Source organism: Schistocerca cancellata, chromosome 1, assembly GCF_023864275.1.
Source record: "Schistocerca cancellata isolate TAMUIC-IGC-003103 chromosome 1, iqSchCanc2.1, whole genome shotgun sequence".
In the NCBI taxonomy this organism is placed as follows: domain Eukaryota; kingdom Metazoa; phylum Arthropoda; class Insecta; order Orthoptera; family Acrididae; genus Schistocerca; species Schistocerca cancellata.
Window position 1 is genome coordinate 1,017,425,977 of NC_064626.1, and position 24,457 is coordinate 1,017,450,433.

The 24,457-nt window shown below is 39.0% G+C and overlaps 1 protein-coding gene across 2 annotated transcripts in view; it reads left to right on the plus strand.

The window, feature by feature from the left end:
* The first annotated feature begins 6,597 nt into the window (after positions 1 to 6,597).
* The window catches only part of LOC126089262 (protein GPR107), a 172,246-nt gene continuing 154,386 nt past the window's right edge, over positions 6,598 to 24,457 (plus strand). For both annotated transcript variants that reach the window (XM_049906896.1, XM_049906897.1), the window contains exons 1-2: positions 6,598 to 6,779; positions 18,393 to 18,503. In XM_049906896.1, the coding sequence (XP_049762853.1) occupies positions 6,705 to 6,779; positions 18,393 to 18,503 (186 nt within the window). In that variant the 5' untranslated portion in view covers positions 6,598 to 6,704. The remainder of the gene's footprint in view (positions 6,780 to 18,392; positions 18,504 to 24,457) is intronic.

Below are 24,457 nucleotides of genomic sequence, written 5' to 3' on the forward strand. Positions count from 1 at the left end.
TGTTTCATTATTTCTTTCCAATCTGAGTATGGTCACAGTCTAACATAACAGTCGCGACAGCCACTGTTGTAAAAATTGTTACCATTTGACACGTGGAGCGACACTAGCGCACCAAGAAGCGAGAAAAGAGAACGTCATATGCGTCGTAAGCGTGATGTTTGTTTCACATGCCTTTCGTACGTGAATTACGAAATATTTGAATTATTATTTGGCCTCCAAGCATATGTGTGATAACAGAAGAGAAAGATGTTTCTAAAATGATTCTAAAATAAGAGCAAGTAGGAATAAAAGTCGTGAATTCAGTAGCAAGCTTCAACACACTCATGAAGAAACATTTGTGATGTTGGATAGAACTGCAGTTTACCATATTGCTATCAAAAGAATATAAACACACAGATCCACTCGTAAGAAGCACAGACACTGTGTGCAAAAGGGATCGATGCCCCATTTGTTGTTCCATAGTCCTACTGTGTTTCAGTCACTGTCGCCTGTTGCCACATTATATTATTCTAAGTGGGACAAGCAACTGCCAAATAATGGGAAAAATATGATGTGCGTGTAAACCCCAAGTCCTCAAAGACAATAACATTGTCAGAATTGCTGTCATATATTAAATTTGCCATTAGAGACATTTCATCCAATGATATATTCACTACTTTATCAGTATCGCAGAAATGCTGTGCCTTCTACTTTAAAGGGTGGAATATATCGTCACTTATTCCACATTTTATTTGTATGCCTTCCACATCCCTCTGTATAAAGCATTTTGACAAAATCTGTATGCCTGAGTGCCATAATACAATAAATTTAGAGCAAACATCTTATTTTCGTCTTTCCATCTCACAGCATATTTCTCTTCAATGGCATTCGGTTCGGTTCGGTTGTTTGGGGGGAGACCAAACAGCGGGGTCATCAGTCTCATCGGATTAGGGAAGGGTGGGGAAGGAAGTCAGCCGTGCCCTTTCAAAGGAACCATCCCAGCATTTGCCTGGAGCGATTTAGGGAAATCACGGAAAACCTAAATCAGGATGGCCGGAAGCGGGAATGAACCGTTGTCCTCCTGAATGCAAGTCCAGTGTGCTAACTGTTGTAGTTTATGCATATTAATGCAGCTAAATGACAAGTAACACTATTTGAGGGTCAAAATAAACTTATGCTTTATTCGCACAACACATATTTATACATTTGACTACCAAATTATATCAACAAACACGGAACATGTATATTCCACAGAGTCTAATGCACTCTGCACATCATATCTTGTGCGCCACTATGCACGCTAGAAAATGTTTGTTCACATATCCCCAACACTCCCCCTTGAACAACACTATATATTCCAGGTTAAACCATAACGTTTCACCAGCTTCTGAAATTTGTCCTTACTGAAAGACTTGTTCAGGAGATCAGATAACATTTCTTCCATGCATAGATAACTGATGATTTTATTCCCCTGTTTCACATGAAGTCTTATAAAGTGATGCCTTATGGCAATATGTTTGGATCTTACACTGGTGGCATTATTTTTTGCAAGGTTAATAGCTCCCATATTGTCACAAAGTATCAGCGTTGGCTTTAATGTTGGAGGAGATTCTATTTCACTCATCAGTGTACAGATCCAAAGAGCTTCTTGGATAGTGGAGGACAAGGCCATATATTCAGCTTCTACAGTACTCAAAGCAACAGTTCTTTGTCTCTTACAAGACCATGATATCAATCCCCTCATTAGTCTAAAACAATTTCCAGTGATGGAGTGTCTGCTTTCCAACTCATTTCCCCAGTCACTGTATCCTTCCAAATTTATATTTCCAGTTTTAGAATATTTTAACTTATAATCAGCAATTCCATTTAAATATCTGAATATTCTCCTGACTGCCATCGAGTGCTTTTCTCTCGGATCACTGCAAAACTTGCTTACTGCATTTGTGGAAAATGCAATGTCTGGTCTGTTAAGTAGACTTCCAACAGCTTCCAAATAGGACACACTTCCCTTACATTTCTTGTTATCATCAGTTATTAGCAGTTTTGCATTGTTTTCCATAGGAGTACAAACAGGTTTACAATGTTCCATACTGAAATTTTCTAAGATTTTCCTTGAGTACAAAGGTTGATCAATCCATAACTCTTCTCTGTTGGCACTTCTTAAAATCTTCATGCCTAAGTATTGATTAATTTTCCCTAAATCAGGCATATTAAATTCTGACCGTAACTGTTCTTTAAAAAAGTCCATCTGGCTTTCACTATTGGTTAAAATAAAAAAAATCTTCTACCCATATGACCATGATTGCAATTTGTTCATTGCTCCGTTTATGATATATACTGGGATCTGCCTTTGACTGTAACATGCCTAGTTTTATCAAACTTTTATGCAAACATTTATTCCAGCAATGGCCACTTTGCTTTAATTCATATATGCCTTTCTTCAAACGCCAAATTCTCCTTTTCTCCTTATAAGGTCGTTTAACTTCATCAAGTGGAATCATATATATTTCCTCTTCCAGTCTTCCATTCAGGTTTGCTGTTTTTACATCCATTTGATGAATTAATAAGTCTTTCTTTACTGCCAGAGATAACAGGTATCTTAATGATGAATACTTCACCACTGGTGAGGAAGTTTCACTGTAATCTATTCCTTCTTTCTGGGAATATCCTTTAACTACCAATCTGGGTTTGAATTTTGGTATTGCACTCTCAGAATTTTTGATACTAAACACCCATCTTGTTCTTAGTGGCTTTTTATTTTCAGGCATGTCAACCCATTCATTATCCACAAAAGATTGCAGCTTCTTTTCAATAGCCTTTTTACAATCTCGAGCATTTGAACTTGCTAAAGCTTCATCAACTGTGATTGGTACATTTTTGATTGTTTGGGCAGCATACATTTCATAATCTGGATATTCTTTTCGTTTTGCTATATGTGAAGACTGCCTTAAACTGACTTCCTCTGTTGAATCTTCTTCCTCAACTTGATTCTCAGGTAGCACATCAGCTTCCTCTTTATTCTCGTCTTCCTCTGTTTCAGTTTCCATCTCTGTTTCAGCACTATCACACATTATGCTTGGTTGCATTACTGTGTCATTTTGACTACTTTTCTTTAGTTTAGGTCTATAATCCTCCAAAAATACTACATCTCTACTACTTATTATCTTCTTATGCACATGATTATAAAATCTGTAGCTTTTTGAATTCTCGCAGTAGACAACAAAAATATATTTTTGAGATTTTGCATCCCACTTTCCTCTTAATGGTTTTGGAATCTGAACCATGGCTTCACATCCAAAGACTTTTAAATCCTTTAGATCCGGTTTCTTCCCAGACCAGACTTCATAAGGTGTCTTGTATCTCACAGCTTTGGTAGGTGATCTGTTAATTAAACACACTGCTGTTGACACAGCCTCTACCCAAAAACACTTAGGTAGCTCAGCATCGCTTAACATGCTTCTTGCCTTTTCTACAGTTGTTCTGTTGGCTCGTTCTGCAACTCCATTCTGAGAAGGACTGTAGCGAATGGTGGCTGATGCCTAATACCCATTCCATTCAACTGTTCCTTAAACCATCTGTTTACATATTCTGATCCATTGTCTGATCTAATAATTTTGAATTTCTTCCCAGTGTGTCTTTCTACCATTTTGCAATAAACAACAAATACATCATTCACTTGATCCTCGCTACTTATAAAATAAACATGCATGTATCTGGAAAAATCATCTATGAATGTCAGGAAATAGAAGCTACCTCCTAGGCATTCATTCTTCATAGGTCCACAGAGATCTAAACGTATGAGTTTAAAGACGTCGGTAGATCTGCTCTGACTCGATTTAAATGCCAATCTAGCCTGCTTCCCTTGCAAACACACCTCACATTGCACATTATTCATTCCATAATTTTCCATCCCAGTTGCCATATTCTTCAGTAAAGTCAGACTTTTCCTATTCAAATGTCCAAGTCTCCTAAGCCACAAGAAACCTGTTGCAGCATAAACAGAGTGATTTCCTGTTTCAGCAGTATTTTGAACTTTATGCACTTTGTAAATACTTCTTACATTACTTGCAGTAGCTACAATATCACCACAAGAGTCTATCACTTTGGCTCCCTCTGTATCGAAGATAACTTTATTACCCTTCTTTACTATTTCGCTTACTGACAACAAATTAGTTGGAATATTCTTTACATAATGTACATCATGAGCAGTAACAATTTCCTGTTCCCCATTCACAAGGAAATTAAGATTCACTTTTCCTGCGTGTTCACACCTTAACTTAGATCCGTCAACTGTAGAAATTCCAATGTCAGTCCTTGACTGAACATCATACAAACCTGACAGAGCATTAGTAATGTGCACAGATGCTCCTGAATCTAGAAACCATTCTGCATGATCGTCACTTGCTTCATTAAAAGAGTAAAAAAGAGAAAATGCCTACCTTTATCGGTAGTCTTTCTCTCAGGACTACTAGAATTAACATGCTTCTTTTCTTTTATACTTAACTTTTCGTTACACTTTGAAGCAATTTGTCCAATTTTCTGGTATCTGAAACATCTCATTTGCTTCTTCTTCTTGTAGTTAGAGTATAAAGCCGACGCTGTTTCATTTTCAGAAGCGTTAGAATCTGGTTCATTCTTCACGTCCTGTAGAATCTTTACTTTAACACTATCCGCTGTAATGGATATTCCCGAACTTTCCAAATCCATAAACACTGGCAAATATTTCTCTGGTAGTCCAGCTAACAATAAAGTTCCAATTCATTCATCCGCAATTTCAAAACCAATATTCATTCAGACGATTGGAGATTGAAATTATTTTATTAACATATTCACCAACGCTTTTACACTTATTCAATCTTGTGGTTATCAGCTCACGAAGTAATCTTGCTTTTCTGGTTAAACCACCATCTTCAAATGCGTTTCTCAGTTGGTCCCATACCTCCTTTGCTGACACAGCCTTTTCTATGTGAACATAATTCACTAGATCAATCAAAAGAATTAGTTTTGATTTCGCCCTCCGATCCTTAGTAGCAAAACTTGATTCCGTAGGTGTCAATTTACCGTTTACGACGTCTCATAAGTCATCCAAGTGCAAATACGCCTCAACGGCAATTTTCCAGGTCACGTAATGTTCGCGCCCTAAAAGCCGCTCTATTTGCAGTATCTGTTTTGTACTCATTTTAAAGTTATTTTCTTCTTCGTCTAGCATACACAATCCAAGTGTATACGAACTCCCGCGCACCTTTTACGCAAATACACGTCACCTTAAAGCTTATTATTTCGCTTTCATCCAGTACCTGGGCCCACAAACTGTTGTAGTTTATGCAGATTAACGCAGCTAAATGACAGGTAACACTATTTATGGGACAAAATAAACTTATGCTTTATTCGCATAACACATATTAATACATTTGACTGCCAAATTATATTACGTTGCCCCATCAAGAAACAAGGAACATGTATACTCCATAGAGACTAATGCACTCTGCACATTATATCTTGTGCGCCACTATGCACGCTGGAAAATGTTTGTTCACATATCCCCAACACTAAGCACTGCTCTCGGTTCAATGGCATTCTAATCTGACTTGACAACAAGTCAAAGGCATTCTTTTTAAATATCGAGATCCTATAGTGTTCCAAATTTGTTCGTCCTTCTTCACTCGATCCTTGTGATTCAGTTTCTGTTGCTGTCTGTACTTAAAATGATAGGCGCTCTTCCTTGTTACGTAGTAGTTTTGCACGAAGTCTAGCGATCAGCACATTCCGACACTTCACGCGCTTTTGCAAGACATGAATAACTGCACTTAATCTAACCATTTCATCGTCAAAGTAGGTCTGTGTTGGCGATTCAGATGAATCTGGTACTGATATATGGAGAGTTGAACTGGCTGCTTCCGTGCCGTAGAACTGTTTTACAGCTTTAGACGGATTATCGGATCTTTATGGAAGTTTCCTCTTCGTCGTCAGTTGGGGTAGCTTCTTCGGGATGTCAAACAGTGTAGGTACTGCATTCCACATGAGTTGGGATGTCAAACAGTGTGGGTACTGCATTCCACAAGAATTTATTATTGTCTGCATTCATGAACTAGTTTGGTTCAAAGTGTGGCGAGCAAAGAAGTTTAACATTATTGTAAAGGTAAATAGGGTCTTTTTTCATAAGGTCTTCTCGTCTGCTATTCACTAACCATTTTCTGCTCCTAAAATGAAACATTTATCATTAATACATTTGCAGTTTGCAAGAGAATCATGATGATACAGTTTAGTAACATGATGGTGTATACCTCTCAGGAAACCTAAATAAAGACAGATGTAGTATCATTTTCTTGTTGTGGCTGCATTTTAGTGCGCTACAGACGCTCCCGTTTTTAAAAACCAATTTGCAAACCAAAATAAACGACTACCATTAGCTTTCACGATCGCGCCGAACTCAATAGTCTTATACGTAATGGCTGCTTGGCGCGTTGCTGGCGCAGTAGGCAACAAAATCGAGACGAAATTTCGCGACTGTTAATTTAGGCTGTGGTATGGTGCGGAAGCTGCTCCTGCGATTTTATTGTGATGTGTACACTTTCATCACAGATTTAGCTGTTGCGCCTTCGACCATCTATGGTCGAAGTGTTGCGCAGAGTTTAACACATCTCTGGCGCATATGTCAGTAGATCGTGGCGTAAACAGTTTGTGGGTAGTGGGTGTACTTTTTGTTTATATGATATTACCACACTATGTTTATTAAGTTTATGATAATTATTTCATTCGTGTGTGTTGGATACGCCAGGATACATAAGCTGGAAATCAAGGTTAGTTTGTCAAACTGTCTTTACGTCGTGTGTCACATGAAACTGTTTTAACAAATCTTTGTCACTTATTCCGTAGAAGCGTGTATTTTGGTTCGCGACTTGCAACGCAAAATATTTTTCCCGTTCATGGTTGTGTTCATCGCAACGTTCCTAAGGCATGGTTTGTGTTACTTTAAACTGTTCACGGCAACATTCCTAAGGCATCCATCCATCACCATTTACGTGCAGCCGACGTCTTCATGAGTTTTTGAATCAACGTGTACACTGGGAATTGACATGTTCTACAAAATGCTTACGTGTTGTATAATACTACCTGCTATTAGCTAGTCTGTAAAGGATCAAATAACAAATGTATATCAATTGTATGAAAGAACATCACAAGAAGAAATATCTAGTTCCTTGATTGATAGTATAATCATTAATTCGGTTGTCATAGTGCTAACGTGGTTTTGAGTTTAGGTAGTTGGTGTGATAACGTGGGTTGTGGAAGAATTTTCAGTGAATTGTTACGATTTTTTTAAATATAGATCTGATTAGTTTAGTGGTTTTTGTGTGGACAGAAGTCCAATTTTTTGAAGTTGCTTTTATGTTAGGTATGAATATGACAGTTAAGTTGATGAGTGTATCGTTACGTTGTGGGATGGGTGGTAATTTCATGTCTGGCAAACAGTTTCTGCAGATGTTCGGTCTTATTGCTGACTATGTTAGATGTCGTGTTTGTGGCAACAACATGAGGTTGACGAGAGTTCCATCTGCTCGAGCCCCGGACATGTGTATGTGGCGTTGTTGGAGCGCGCGGTGGCGTGTGTGTTGTAACGCAATGCCGTAAATTAATTGTTTTATGATATTATTCGTTTTGGGATAGTGCGGTGTTCTTGATGTTGTACATTTAGCATGTCCCCTCCCTAAACTCCAAATTTTCCGCTGTTGTTTTGCAAGTTTCATTTTATTGTTGGATTATTTATTTATTTATTTTAATTGTATTTATGGACCTCTGAATTAATACTGTACCTGACATGCACATGGTGATGCACATACATACATACATTTGATGTTGGACATTATGATAATTTGCTGGTGAAGTAATATGCCGGAAGTTTACACAAACATGAGCTTACATACGTATTTTCTGAGAAGTTATGAACACACAAATTACATACTCAGTTACACATTTATAATTTAGTGCTGTATTCCTGTGACACATATATACACAATAGTATCTGGTCGGATATTCTCTCTGCACTTAATTTGTTTAGTAACAGATGATATAGATGCAATATTTTTGCACATACTTGCATTAATGCTTTATTCTTTACAAAATTCTTTGCTGCAATATGTGTCATGTTTCTTTCCATCCAAGGGCTCAAAACATAGGCAGTAAGAATCATTCCTGTCGACATGAACTACAATTGGCAGCCAGTTGTTCCCATTGTGTTGAGTTGCCGCGGGCAGAGCCTCCTCCACATGTTTGATAAGACATTTCAGCAACCACAGTTTGTTCTTATTTCCTGACCTGCCTGCTAGTTCCCTGAATGGTGCCATTAACTGCATAATGTTGGAGCTCCAACTCAACATTTGGTTTTAAATATTTCACATGCTATTGTGCCATATTTCCTTGTATTCTATTGAAAGTCCCTATGAAGTCCAGTGCATGGAAAATTTTAATGTGTTTAATAGTTCCACCTATTAAAGCCTTTCCTGTATAACCTTCGCTTCTTTTTTATATATGTTGATGAACCCACCTCTCAGCATCCTTAGCGAAAGGGGGGGGGGGTCGCTTAGGGTGCCACCAGTTGCAGGTGTGTTACGTTTGAGCAAATAATTCATAATTTCTTGACAATTAGTCATACTTGAGCAGCCTTGCTCATGAGGTTTAAGTGAAGTTTTAACAGGTGGAACATAGAGCATGGAACTGAATTTGTTTATGAGCTACATATAAGTTCTGAGCCAGATAGTATTTAGACTTCCTTCAGGGGAGTAAGGAGAACAAGGCCTCTTTGAGTGGGGAGGTGTATTATACACAAGTGTCAGTGATGCTGTGCATGAATGGAATACAGACAGTAGTTTTCTACACCATGGAATCTGCTTGCCAATTGGGATAGACATAGCAACAGAGAGCCTTAGAATATCATAGTAGAACCAAAATGTTTCAGACAGATGAAAATTTAAATTATTAGTGATGAACAACATAAGCTTTCATGAATTGTACAGAATTCGAAGGACTTTTGTAAGTCAGGTGGATTAACGTAAAACTTTGTACCAAATGTCAGAAAAAACTCAAAACTGGCTGCAGAGAAGACCTCAGGGTGCAACTATATGGATACTGAAATCACAGGTTAAAGTGGATTGTTGTGGATGTGATCTTAGCCACTATGTAAGCAACTAGGGTATAAACTGATTGTGTTTAGAGAATTGTTTGTTTAATATTCTCGAAGAATGAGCCGTAAATATGAAATTGGAAATTCTGCCGGCTGCCAGATTCACCTGCAGGGTTAATGGGGAACTTGAGCGTACCTCAGTCTTCAAGTACATTTATTTTAGGCTTCTACATTCCTGTAATAGACTGGGCAAATTACAGTTATATATATGATTCATCATTGATAACTTCCTTTGCAGGCAGTGTTAAACCCTTCCATGAAAATGACCAGCAACAGATAGTTTAAAAATACATTTGCGATGAAAATATGTTGATGGTTTGCTAATTAAACACTTGACATTATTGAGGATATTTGCATCTTGATTGGGATCAGTGATCGTGATGTGGTTGCAGTCTAAAGTGATCACTAAGATACGAAGGGCTTCTAAAACAAGTATTAAATAAAATATGTTAAACAAACTCCGCAGATCACATCAGGCAGAAGAGGGATTGTGATCTGAGGTATTGTTGTTCCTGAGGAGAAATATTCCTGAATAGGCCAGCAATTGGATCTGCAGAAGAATTGTGCACTGAATTAAATTAAGATAAGAAGTGGACAAGGGAAACATCTCTGTTGGGGATTGCTGCATGGAATTTGAAGACAATGAATAAGAAGGAAAAATAGAAAATTTGAAGAGAGAAATGGAGAGACATAATATGCTTCTTTTAGGGTTAAGGAAAAGGGGAATTTATTGTTGAGACTACAGTATGAGTTACAAAGGATTAGAGAGGAAGGAAAATGGGGTTCGAATTATGTGCAGGAAACATCTAGGCAAGAAGACAATAACGGTTGTTCCAGTTTGCGACTGAGTGCTACCACTGAAATTAAAGAGTAACCCTGTGGTTGCATTGATCATTCAAGTTTAAGTGTCAAGATCAGATGTAGAAGAAGAGTAAGTGGACAAAATATTTGAGCTTATTGAGAAAGTAAACGAAGAAAATGGGAAAGAACAAATAAACTGTAATGATAGGAGACTGGAATAGTATTGTGAGAAAGGGAAGAAGATAGTTGGAGACTATAGACTGGGAAAGACCAATGAAAGGAGAGAAACTGATCGCCTTCTATGAACAATTTGATCTCTGAATTGGTAATATATGGTTTAAGCACTATCAACGAAGATTAGACAAGGTGAGTCACTAACTATTGCTACCAAGAATAACTCTGAAAGTATGATAGCAGCTGAAAAGTTTGTGGGACAAAAGTTGCATGGGACAACAGGGGCCATAATATGGCATTAGTTTCTTGTTGCTAGGTTGGGTCGCTTCAGAGATACGAAGGTCAACTTTGTTTTTTTAAAATGGGATGCTATAGTTTGGTACTTATATTCTGATAGCGGCTATTGAGACAAATCCAGTTATGTGCAACAGTAAGGTCTTTGAAGGTTAATGAAGGTCACAATTGTGGCATGAACGTACATTTAGAGGTGTTTGAAGTGATGACCATTGGTATTAATGAAGTGCTGCAATCTTCTTATCATGGCTTGAGTGGTATTCCTTATGACAGCGGCACTTATTGAAGCACATGCTGTGAACATTTCCATGGTTCGTGAATATAGCCTCATCAGTAAATAAAATCAAATGAATAAATGTGTCATCCTTCTGAATCTGCAGTTGAGCCCATCAGCAGAATTCAGTGCAACACATACTATCTGTCTCAGTTAATTCTTGGTGGAGACTGATATGGTAAGGATGATATTTATGGTGATGCAGAACACGAACAACATTGCTCTGGCTCATGCCAGATTCCCTTGCAATTTGACGTGAACTGACACAAGGTTCTCGAACGACAGTGGCAAGAGTACTCATTTCCGTTTCCTTCTTAGTAACTTTCCTTTTGCCAGATATGTTTCCGATGCGTTAAATATCCATTTGTTCTCAATTCATCATACACATATTTACATGTATGACATTTAGGGTGAGTATGTTGAGGATATCTTTCAGCGTATAAGTCTATAGCTCTCACCGAATTTTGTTAGCATTCTCCGTAAATGAGAAGCATATTGACTTGTTCTTCGAAGGAATACATCATTCACATTCTCTTAATTCGACAATACTAGTCTTATGGCTTCTATTAGTGTTGTATTGTGAAACCATCGAATCGTGTTTACATGTCAGCAGCACGTTAGATAGATACACCTTATTTAGTGAATATTTACTATTTGCATGATATACAAGAGAGAATTGTCAGAGCATGTGCTTCGATAAGTGCCAAATTGATGAGGAATACCACTCAATCCATGATAAGAAGACTGCAGCACTGCATTGATACCAATGGTCATTACTTCAAACACCTTGTGTAAATGGACGTTAATGCCACCTTTCTGACCTTCGAAGACCTTACTGTTACATATAATTGGATTCATCTCGATAGTCGCTATCAGGAAATAAGTACCAAACTATAGCATACCATTTAAAAAACAAAGTTGACCTCCATATCTCTGACGCGACCCCACATAGCAACAGGAAACCAATGTCATATTATGGCCCCCATTGTCCCATGCAACATTTGTTCCTCAAACTTTTCAGCTACTATAATACTTCCAGAGTTATTCTAGGTGGAAATAGTTAGTGACTCACCATGTATATGTGGAAAGCTACAGGAGATATTGCTAGATATCAAATAGACTATGTTATAATCACTCAGAAAGCCAGAAACAGCATTAAGAAGCCAAAAACCTTTCCAGGAACAGACACCGGTACAGACCATGATTTACTTGTAGCAGATATTAGGACAAGATTACAGTATTTTAAGAACAGATTATAGGTAAAGAAATTGGATGTTGGGAAACTGAAGAATGAGAACTTTAAGAAAGAGTATAGTCACTATGTCAAAAATAAAGTGGAATGCTATAGCTACCAATTTTGTGTGTATGCCACTCCATAGTTAGTGAATGAAATTTGTGATTGATTTGGTCACTAGAGGCCATGCAGCCTGCTAATACAATAGCAGTTGCTTGTGCAGCCTGCTGGCTGCACCCCCTGTTGGAACTAATGAATATATAGCGCAAGGCTCCTTGTGCCTTTGTATTGCTAACTGTGTTGTACCCTGATTTCCATGTGTGTGTGCTGTTCAAATAATAAATTACAGTGTTCTTGGGTTAGAATATGGAAAGTGCAGAAATCAATGGAGAGTGATATACTATTAGAAATACAATGTTGAAAGGATTAGAGATAGAAATTGGAGAAGTGAAAAGATCAAGTAATAAGGAGTGGATACCAGGAATTTGTTGGATAAAATGAAGTGCAGGAAATGGAGAACCAACAATTTGGAAGAAGGCAGAAGACAGTACAGAAATCTGAACAATCAACTAAGAAAGTTAACTGACTAGGCTAGAGATGATTGGATGAGGAAACAATATGAGGAAATAGAAGAATTAGAATAGAACATAAAATTGGAAGAAATGTACAGAATGTTGAAATCTTTAACCAGAAGAGAAGTGAGGAAAATAACCAAACAAGGAATGTTTAATAACCATGGGAAGAAGAGAGTATGTGTAAAAGAAGAGAAGCAAGTTTGGAAGGAGTATGTGGAAGAGCTATACAGTACACTGGCAGATAACACCAGGCTTATTTTGGAAGATGAAGGGGCATAGAATGAAGAAGATCAACGTCCTAAGATATCAGAATGGGAATTAGAGAAATTAGTCCAGCAGCTCCTGGAGCAGAAGACATTAGGCTGTCATAGAATACCATCCGAGACACTGGAAGTCTTAGCTCCAGATTCAGTAGCCCCATTAACTGAGGTAGTAAACAGTATTCGTGACACAGGAATTTGACCTCAGTGACTACCTAAGATCATTCTACTACCTTTACCTAAAAAGTGCAATGCAAAAGAACGTAAAGACTGTAGGACAGTTAGTTTTGTCAGTCATGTTACAAAGGATGTAGAGAAAGCTGTTCTAAGGAGAATTGAAAAGAAAATTGAGAAAATACTTGGGAAACCAGATCAGTTTCAGAAAGGATAAAGGGATAGGAGATGATACAGGTTGTCTAAGGGTGATTGGAGAAAGAGTAATAGAATTGAACTAGGAGATGTGAATTTGTTTTATCGACTGGGAAACTGGAGTGTACTGCTGAGAATTTTAAAAGATATTGTTACAAATTGGAGAGATAGAAAGTTAATAAAAGAGTTGTACACAAAGCAAAAGGTGACAGAATAGGGAATGAGGGGATGGAAGAGATGAGCATTGGAAGGGCTTGTAAGGCAAGGGTGCTCACTGTCACCAAAGCAGTTCAACATATATCTAGGAGAACTGATAGGTGAGGTCGTAAAGGACACACAAGGTGTTGTAATTGGAGGAGAATGGGTAAAGACTAATAATAAATATGTGGACAATCAAACAGTGATGGTGGGGTCAGATGATGAGGTACAGCATATGTTGAAGAGTATTGCAAGAAGGAACGAGGTGTGTGGCATGAAGGTCAACGTGGTAAAGACAACAGTAATGAAAATAAGTAAGAAGGAAGCTCCAGTTAACATATTTTAGATGCAAAAAAGAGATAATAAGTAAAACTTAATGACGTGGAATGGAAACTGTACAGATGAAATAAGGACGACGGTATCTTTGGGAAAAAGAGCATTTGAAAAGGTGAAGCAGTTAGCCTGATAACATCTAGAAGAATTCCAATGGAGATGAGGAAAAGATTGGTAAATGTTGTATCTGAAGTGGAGTGTTATACGGCAGTGAATTGTGGCAGTTATATTGAGAAAGTTTTGAAATATGACTACAAAGAGGAATGCTTAAGAATGAAGAAGTAATGAAGAAATTAGGGGAAGCAAGATGATTATTGGAAGGAATCAGAAAGAGGAAAATATCCTGGCTGGCACATATACTGTGTAGGAATTGTTTGCAACACGAGTTATAGAGGGAAAATTGATATGAATGAGAGGAAGAGGTAGGAAAAGAATTGTAATAATGAGTGACATTAGAAGACGTCAAACTTACAAGCAGATGAAGGAAGATGCTCAGAAGAGGACACAATAGAGCCTCTAGTCAAAACGTTTCTTAAGACAGACACATTAAAGAAGGAGTTAGAAATATCCATTCTAACAGATAGCATTTAGAGGAACTGTGCTCCAAGTTCATACACGTAATTGATGAAGTCCTAACCAAATGTCTATGAAGAAGGTCTGTTAAAGTTGCCAGAGCAGTACCTTCACCATTATTTCCATCTCCCTAGCATTACATACAAACAATAATGGAAAGAATAAAATGTTCTCAGTCTTCCAGTAATACTTTATCCATACAATAAAAGGAAAGTTAGAAAAGGGCACTTACTGTACTGTACACTCATCAGTCACCATTATTGTGACACTATACTCGTTCCCCATGTGCATCTTTTCAGGGGTGCATTTGGCCTTGACTTAATTTTTACAGAGGACAATGCATGACTGCATTGAACAGCACAGGTCGAGGAGCTCTTGGAACGAGACGATATTCAGCGAATTGACTGGCCTGCTCATTCCCCCATCTTAAATACCATTGATCACATTTGGGATGCATTGGGCAGATGTATTGCAGCATGTCCACATGCACCAATGATCATCCAGCAGTTGTCAATTGCGCTGGTTGAGAAATGGAACACTCTACCACAAGAACTGCTTATGAATCTTGTGGCCAGCATGGGAGCATGTTACAGAGCATAAATTGCCATCTGCAGTAATCCCACACACTTAAGAAGTGTGTCCCAACTTTTGTAATGTCCAGGGAACCATCATAAATCGCAGAGACTTCAGTGTAATTATTGTCTTTTAATAAAAGTATCATTTCTGTTGGTCTGTGTATTTCTTTCAGTTACCTTCTGTTCTATACTGTAGCAGCTCTGTCTATAGTCCAGTTACTGAAGGAAGATTAGGGGGAAAATTGGTTTAGTCATCAATTTTTGTACATGGTAGGGAAGAGTGCTATGAGCAACATACTAAAAATCCTGGCTGGTGGCTATGTGGGGATGTTTTTTGTGGCTAACAGTAAAACAACAGCTACCAACAAAAATGTTTTCCAATACAAAATTTAACTACATGACATTTCCAACACAAAAATTTTATTCGTTTTTTTATTAGGACTAATAGTTTCCACGTTGCAAGGGATGGAAGTAGAAGGGAAGGTAGATCGCTGATTTGTGGTCATGCAATTTCCTTCTTCATAGCTCTGCAAAATGGAGAGTGAAGAGGTGATTTCCCAGTTTCTCTACTGCAGTATGTCTCAAAAAGCAAATACAGTGTATTTCACAAAATTGTACTGATCCCCGCGGCACATCTTATGAATGATTGGCAGCACAGTGTACAGACGTGCCTGGAATGGGGGAGGGGGGTTGGGTTGCTTATATTCCACAAACACAACACAGAATACAGATATGAATTACTATAATACTATCACAAGAAATGTAAATGGACAGAATCTAAGTAAATCTCTGCACACTATTCTGCACTGCTAAAGAGGAAATTAATTAGCTTACTCAACCTGTACAGCAGCTGTGGTGTTCTTCTGGAAAAGCTGACTTCCTCTATTACCAGTGCTGCTCACTTTTCAGTTTACTTTCAGACTATTCCTCCCCAGCATTTGCTGTCCAGTTTTCTTATGTGAGTAGACAAAATAAATTCACTGAGCCTGCATTTATATAGAGAAGTTATTTTAGTTACGTGAGTACGTATTTGCAGTTTTTAAGTGAGCTGTCATGGAAAAAAGCTCAAGAACAGGAGCTGTCATCTGCGTACCATACTGAAGAACCCCCAAAGTGTAACTTAAAAATGGTTCAAATGGCTCTGAGCACTATGGGACTTAACTGCTGAGGTCATCAGTCCCCTAGACCTTAGAACTACGTAAACTTAACTAACCTAAGGACATCACATACATCTATGGCCGAGGCAGGATTCGAACCTGCGACTGTAGCGGTCGCGCGGTTCAAAAAGGTAGCGCCTAGAACCGCTCGGCCACTCCGGCCGGCAAAGTGTAACTTACCATCGTTATGTATTTTACAATGTTCGTTTCGTTGTCGTTGCTATCAGACGCTGGAATACTTTTCACAGCACGAGAGGTATAAAATGCATCACCCAAGCCTCAGCTGTACCAACATCTGAAGAGGCCAAGTGTTTTAAAGTGTCTCCCTCTGCAACAGAAGTAGGCCACCTAGGTGTTATGCAGCTTCAGAAATTTCAACATCATTTAAGCAATTCAATACAGCTAGATTATTGTTCTAGACTTGAACCTGATCAGTCCCAATCCATCTGACATTTTCACATCCATCTTGTGAGATTGACTGTGGATGTGTGGTAAGTGGCTCCATTCAGTGTAGCCCACTATTCAAGTGCCAGCAATTCCCAAATGGAAGAAATTTATACAGTCCGTCAGTAACACAATGGTGGGAGAAGTGCAGTAACTTTCTGGTCATTCATCAATTTGCCACCAAGTGACAACAACATGATTACACAGTTCTACAATACTCAACCAATGCTAGGTAGCAACAAGGTGTCACTTTTACCAACACAGCCCCTTTCCCAGCCACACTGCATAGATCATTAACATCACACTTGCAAAATATACACTTCTCAGCGATTGTTTATAGGACTGTATTTTACACAGAAGCTCACTTAACAACTCCCATTTTAGTATTCACTTGACGAAGGGAAAATATCTCCACTGTATAAACATGAGCTCAGTGAAGTTATTTTTTCTGCTCACATAAGAGAACAAGACAGGAAATTCTGTAAACTTGAATGTGAAAGTAAGCAGTTCCCATTGTGGGAGAAATTGTCTTTTCCAGGAGAATGTTACAATTGCTGTACAAAATGACTAACAATCAATTTCCCCTCTAGCATTGTAGAAGAATGCATAAAGATTTACATAGAATCTGTGTGATGTGTTTCCTGCATTTGTTTTATTAGCAACTCATATTTGTATTCTTTGTAGTGTTAATGCACCTAGTGGAAAATAAATACCCCTGGGCCTGTCTGCGTACTGTGTCACCAGTGATTCATAAGGTGAGCAGCAGAACTATTGGGTTAACTTTGTGAAACACCGTATAATTGCTTCTTGTGACATAATCCTGTATAAATTATGTTATAGGGTGTGATGGGCTGGGGTGAAGGGTAGAAGTGCGAGAGAAGGCAGGTCGCCACATTGTGGTCATTCACTTCCCTCTTTTGTAGGTCTGCTAACTAAAGAGCAAGCAGGAAATTCGCACTCTCTCTACCACATTATGTCACAAGAAGCAATTATATGGTGTTTCACAAAGTTAACCCTACCGTTCCGCTGCTCACCTTATGAATCACTGGTGACTCAGTGCGCCGATAGCACAATTCTTCTGCACTTAGATGTGCTGTACACATTTAATGTTTGTTCTCAACCAGTTAGATTAACAATAAATGTGAATTTTATACCATTAAACCATTATTTTTAATCATAGCTGAGATTTTCCGATCACCTGCCACATGTAAATTATTGGTCCTAGAAAAGAAAAAACAAAAGGGCTGTTTTTGTAGGAAATTAATTTTAATTTAATTTTGTGCATGGAACCATTTTTCACTATAAACTGTGGTTTTCGGAGTATTCGAGAAAAACATAAAACAGTGACCATCTCACTCCTCCCCAACCCCTTCGCTCACACCTCACCAATCAGGATTTTTAGAATGGTGCTCATGGCAGGCCATCCTACAATTATACAGAATTTGGTCTACACAAGTCTTTTCCCCTGTTCAATGTTTTTTGGTCTTCGTTGACTGGCCTACATACTATACATCAAGCAAAAGTTACTTTCATCCTTACGTTTTGCACACCAGTTTGCATACTGTTGGTAGTCCGTATACATTGTCCAGAAGAATCTAGCTGTGCAACTGAATGTTTCAAAGACAAAATTAGTTATAATAGAGTGTGTATCAATGCGGTCGATTACTTCGTGGACTTTCTGTAATTCCTCCCGAGGTAGCTATTAGCTATATATTGTTAAATCAGTCACATTAGTTTCTAGACAGAGGATACAGAGGCGAGAATATTGTGTGTGTGTGTGTGTGTGTGTGTGTGTGTGTGTGTGAGAGAGAGAGAGAGAGAGAGAGAGAGAGAGAGAGAGAGAGAGAGAGAGAGAGAGAGAGAGAGAGGAATATATATTCAATTGTGTTTTACAAAATGTGTTTGTTATTTTTAACATTTGATATAATACTTTGTTATTTAATGATGCATAATTATAACTATTTATTGTTGCAGAATGATGCCCGAAAATACATTGCTCTTAGCACGTTTGGTTTTTACAAACGTGGAATATTAGATGTGAAACTTACAGACTTCCATGCACATCCTTTTGATGAAAATGCTGTTGTGAGTATAATACATGATTACTGGAGCTTTTACATTATTTTTCTGTACATATAGTTCTTAATTTTAATTTGTACAGATTGTGAAAGACAACAGCTGTATAGAGATGTATTTTTTCGTCATTTTCTCTGATTGTATGCCCTCGGCCTTCTTTCTGCTATTTGTACTTGGCCTTCAGAGGAATAGAAAACATGCATTATGACTGCTTCTTTGTGGAAAGCGTATTGCCAGAACTGCTGGATGCTGGAGTATGTACCTCCGAATGTTAGACAGAGGGCGGACTTGCAGCACAGTGGGGCACCAGCCCATTTGAGCATTGCTGTGAGGAATCATCCAAGAGCCTTCTTCGGGAAACGATGAGTTGCCCGAGGTGGCCCTGTGGCCTGGCATCCAGGTCACCTGACCTCATGTGTCAGGATTTCTACCTCTGGGGACATATGAATGAGCTGTTGTATGAAACTGTTGTGTAAACTGAAGACAACCTCATGGCTAGAATTTCTGTTGCTGCCCGTACTGTAAGAACTCACCAGGAATCTTTGGAGGCACAACAGTCAACGATCCAATGATGTACAGCATGCAAACAGGCCAGTGGCCGCACATTCGAGCATTTCCTGTGAATGCCACTGCTGTATTTAGCATGCTAAACTACCTTCTGTATAAATCATCCCTAGCATCAGAAATTGCTATCAGGGACCGTATGACTTGAACTAAATATATTTGTTTTGATGTTCTCTATCTCCTGTATTAATTTGAAAATATAGTTTTGGAACACCGTGTATGTATCTTAACTGGAAAATTAAGCAAGAAGGTAGAAATACTGATCATGAATATGATATGTACCTCTAGCACTGTTATGCTTCAATTAAAATAACTCTGTGATTAATGTTTCAGCAAGTTGAGGGGTATGGGCCAGGTGCCAGCCAGTTGTATCTCTCTTTCGAAGGCCTTATTCTTACTGTGTCGTCTGTTCTGTAGGTGCAAGCAGGCCCTGTTGACCATGGCTGGCTGCACACTGATAACACTGCTCCCTGACCACTGCAAAGTGTCAACCCTAAATTTATTGTGTTCAAGCTGTACAAGAAGTAATAACACACTGAACAACATGGAGAATTGGTTAAGATGCTGTATTTAGTGAGGAGTGGGCTTCAAATACTTGCATGGCATCCCAGATTGAGTGTTTTTACAGTTTACCGAAGTATAACGTCACAATGTTTGTTCAACTTTATACACACTACTTTAAATGTATGGCAACCAAACCCAAAATATTCCATGATTTTAATAAACAGGACTGCTGTGTGACTTTGTAGGCTTTTCCAGCATAATATTCTTGAAAGTCTCTTCAGATTTGCAGCCGGATCCAAAAACCAACTCGATTCAATATTTGAGAACTGTGCACCATCTTCAAGTGCTTATGCTGATGAGTCCCTCTAAGAACTGATGCCAGGCTGCAGATGGATTCCTATATAGGCCTCCTTACCATACACGGTGCATGTGCTGCCCATCAGAGTTGCTCCCCTCCAAGACTGGACAGGTGATGCCACCCTTAGTAGAACACCATCACCAATGATATATCGCAGTCAGAGGCGATTTTCAAACACTAGGACTGTCTGTACCGAAGAATGTTCTGTTTTGATGTGGGGTAGTAAGGGGTTCTATGTCCTGCTAAGAGGAAACCCATTGTCTCTATTAATTAAATTATCCACCAACCTAATTTCAATTGCCTCTTTACAGACATTGTTCCAAAGACCGGAAGTGTTGGCAATGATAATAGTTTTGTAAAATTTCATACCATGCCTTCGTTTAAGCAATGTTCTGCTACCACTGATCTTTCCAGCTGTTGTAGACTTCTATGATGGCAATGTTTCACGCACTTGTCATGAACTGTGCAAATCGAACAGCCGATGTAAGCCTTCCCACATTGACCGGAATTTTGTATATACCAGGCTTCAAATACCCATATGAAGAGGAGATGGTGAAACTTGTACGGAAGTTAGATAAACTTCGGAGCAAAAATGGAAAGCTGTTGAGTACACTCGCCTTACAGTTGAACTTGTCATTGCAGTTTTTGAGAGATGTGTCTCCCTGAGTTGATGATTCCACATGGGCATTATCAGATTGGGCACATCGGAGCACCATTACCAGACAGTCTTCTAAATTTGAACAGCTTCAGTCTCATCCTACAGCATCAGAAGGGGAAGAACACCGATGCACTGTGGTTAATCTTTTTAACAAAGCATTCGATTGGTCCACAGTGGCAATGTTGGAGAAACATTTAAATTTTGCTTGCACTCCAAAGAGACTTTCACAGAGTTTATCTGTTACGTAGAACAAGCAGTACACAGCCTCCCAGAGAACCAGGTGGAAGAAATAAGGCAAGAGGTGTCCCACACACTACGTTGGGCTCGGCCACCATGGGAGTCCGCCGCTCGTGGTCTCGCGGTAGCGTTCTCGCTTCCCGAGCACGGGGTCCCGGGTTCGATTCCCGGCGGGGTCAGGGATTTTCACCTGCCTCGAGATGACTGGGTGTTTGTGTTGTCCTCATCATTTCATCATCATCCAGGAAAGTGGCGAAATTGGACTGAGCAAAGGTTGGGAAATTGTACGGGCGCTGATAACCGCGCTGTTGAGCGCCCCACAAACCAAACATCATCATCACCACCATGGGATAACATCTCTTCTGCAGAGAGAGCAGCCATTCGTCCCCTTAGGAATGATGATGAAGTCGTAGTTTTACCAGCTGACAAGGGGAATTCTACAGTTGAAGTGACATAGGATGATTACATCCTTAAAATGGATTTACTACTCAATGGCCTGGCTTACAGAAGACTATCTAGTGACCCCATAGAATGGATTAAGTGCTAGACACTTTCACTTTTGAAAAAGAGCTTGTTGTCCAAAGATTTACTTAAGAAGGGGTTCCTCTACATCCTATTGTTAGTAATTTGGGTGCATCCACTTGTAACCTGGCAAAGTATTTAACATTGTTGTCAGTCCTTATGTTGGCAAGTGTGAACAGCATATCTCCAATTCGGTGTGTTTTATTTGATGATTGAAATCTGTGAGTCTGGGTCCTTCAGATTTGTTAGTGAGTTTTGATGTGGTATTTCTGTTTCCATGAGTCCCCCTGGAAGAGTCCCTTAGTTTGAGTAGTGAGAAACTAGATGAAGAGTTGGTGAAGCTTTGTTGTCATGTGCTGATATCCACATATATTTTATTTAACAGTAACATTTTTGAACAGAATGACGGAGTGGCTATGGGTAGTCCTCTGTCGCCCATAATCGCCAATTTATTTATGGAGGACATTGAGGATATGGCACTGAGGATTTTGGCTTTGTGACAAATGTGCTTCTGGAGGTAGGTGGATGATACCTTTTTTGTGTGGCCACATGGATGTGGTTCTCTCAATGGATTTCTGGACCACTTCAGCTATCTTCATCCCAGGATTAAGTTTACCATGGAGGTTGAAAGTGATGGGATGCTTCCATTCTTGGATGTTATGGTTTACAAAAAATCGGTTGGTACTCTGGGACGTACTGTTCACTGAAAGCCAATGCAAACAGATCGGTATTGTATTATAAGAGTTGTCATCCACCACACCAATGCAGTGGTGGCCTTAGGACTCTGGTATGCAGAGCAAATGCCATTTCCGACGCATACAGTTTTTAACCCAGGAACTTGCACATTTGATTGCTGTTTTTATGGAAAATGGATACTCTGAGAAGCAGATTCATCAAGCTATGGAAATTGGACCATCACCAGAGATGCAAGAAGAGGAGCTTAGATTGGTGACATTTATTCCTTTTGCTGGGGGCATATTGTTCAAGTTTGGAAGAATTTTAAGGAGTTTTAGCATTAAGAGAGTAAGAGTGTGTTCTGTCCACCTTCCAAGATTAGGGGACCACTCAGCTCTGTGAAAGATGAGTTGGGACTTAGGAAGCCTGGTATATACAAAATTCTGTGTCAGTGTGGGAAGGCTAACATCGGCCGTTCGATTCACACAGTTTATGACAGGTGCATGGAACATCACTGTCATATGAGGCTACAACAGCCGGAAAAATCGGCAGTAGTGGAACGTTGCTTAAATGAGGGACACTGCATGAAATTTGATGAAACTGTGATCACTGCCAACGCTTCCAGTCTTTGGAGCAGTGTCTATAAAGAAGCAATTGAAAATAGGTTGGCAGATAATTTAATTAATAGAGACAATGGGTTTCCTCTTAGCAAGACATGGAACCCTATACCATCCCACATCAGAACAGAATGTTCTTTGGTGTGGCTAATCCGAGTGTTCGAAAATCATTTCTGAGTGCGATACATCATTGCCGCTGGTGTTCTGCTAAGGGTGGTGTTACCTGCCCAATCTTGGAGGGCAGCAACTGTGATGGGCAGCGCACGCACCGTGCGTGGTACGGAGACCTGTATAGGACGTTAATTTGCAACCTGGCATCACTTCTCAGCAGGGCTCATCAGCAGAAGCAACATTCTCCTAAAGATAGTGAACAATGGGATCCCTGAAATATTGAATTGAGTTGATTTTAGTATCCGGCAGAAAATCTGAAGAGATTTTCAAGACTGCTGTGACTGTTAGAATTCATTATTGGATAACATGACAAGTTTCACAAATTAAATTTGCATCTTTGGGTGCTTCATGTCAAAAGATTAAAGGTTCTATTTAAACTGGGTAAAGCCATCTGTTGACAGTGGTTAGTTGGTGCTGGCAAGAGCAATGCTTCCTCACCAGGCTGTCTACAATGGAGGTTGGGGATGGTCCTAGCCCCCAGTACATTTAATCATAGATGCTTACACATTTGTGACTCAGAGATTTTAAATACCAGTGTATAAAAGTTGGAAATGGCTTTATCTGGTTTAAATAGAACCTTTAAACTTGTGTCTTGGAGGACCTGAAGATGCAAATTTTAATTTGCCAAACTGGTCATGTTCTCCAATAAATAACTCTGTCACAGTGGTCTTGTTTATTCAAATAATGTTCAACTTTAATAAAGTAATACACTCTTTTTAAATAATAATAATAATAATAATAATAATAATAATAATAATAACAATAATAATAATAACAATAATACACTCTTTGAAATTCTGAAGATAGCAGTGGTAATATACAGGGAATAACAGGTACAGGTTATGCTCTACATGTACAGAAGCCAGATGGCATTTGGGAGAGTCTAAGGACACGAAAGTGCTGTGGTTGAGAAGGGACTGAGACAGGGTTGCAGTCTATCCGTACTGTTATTCAATCTGTACATAGATCAAGCAGTAAAGGAAGCCACAGAAAAATTTGGAGAACAAATTAAAGTTCAGGGAGAAGAAATAAGAACTTTTAGATCAGCAGATATTATTGTAATTCTGCTAGAGGCAAAAAAGGACATGGGAGTGCAGTTGAATAGGATTGATAATGTCTTGAAAGGGGGGTGTAAGATGAACATTGTTGTTGTTGTTGTGGTCTTCAGTCCTGAGACTGGTTTGATGCAGCTCTCCATGCTACTCTATCCTGTGCAAGCTTCTTCATCTCCCAGTATCTACTGCAACCTACATCCTTCTGAATCTGCTTAGTGTATTCATCTCTTGGTCTCCCTCTACGATTTTTACCCTCCACACTGCCCTCCAATGCTAAATTTGTGATCCCTTGATGCCTCAAAACATGTCCTACCAACCGATCCCTTCTTCTAGTCAAGTTGTGCCACAAACTTCTCTTCTCCCCAATCCTATTCAGTACCTCCTCATTAGTTACGTGATCTACCCATCTAATCTTCAGCATTCTTCTGTAGCACCACATTTCGAAAGCTTCTATTCTCTTCTTGTCCAAACTAGTTATCGTCCATGTTTCACTTCCATACAAGGCTACACTCCATACAAACACTTTCAGAAACGACTTCCTGACACTTAAATCTATACTCGATGTTAACAAATTCCTCTTCTTGAGAAACGCTTTCCTTGCC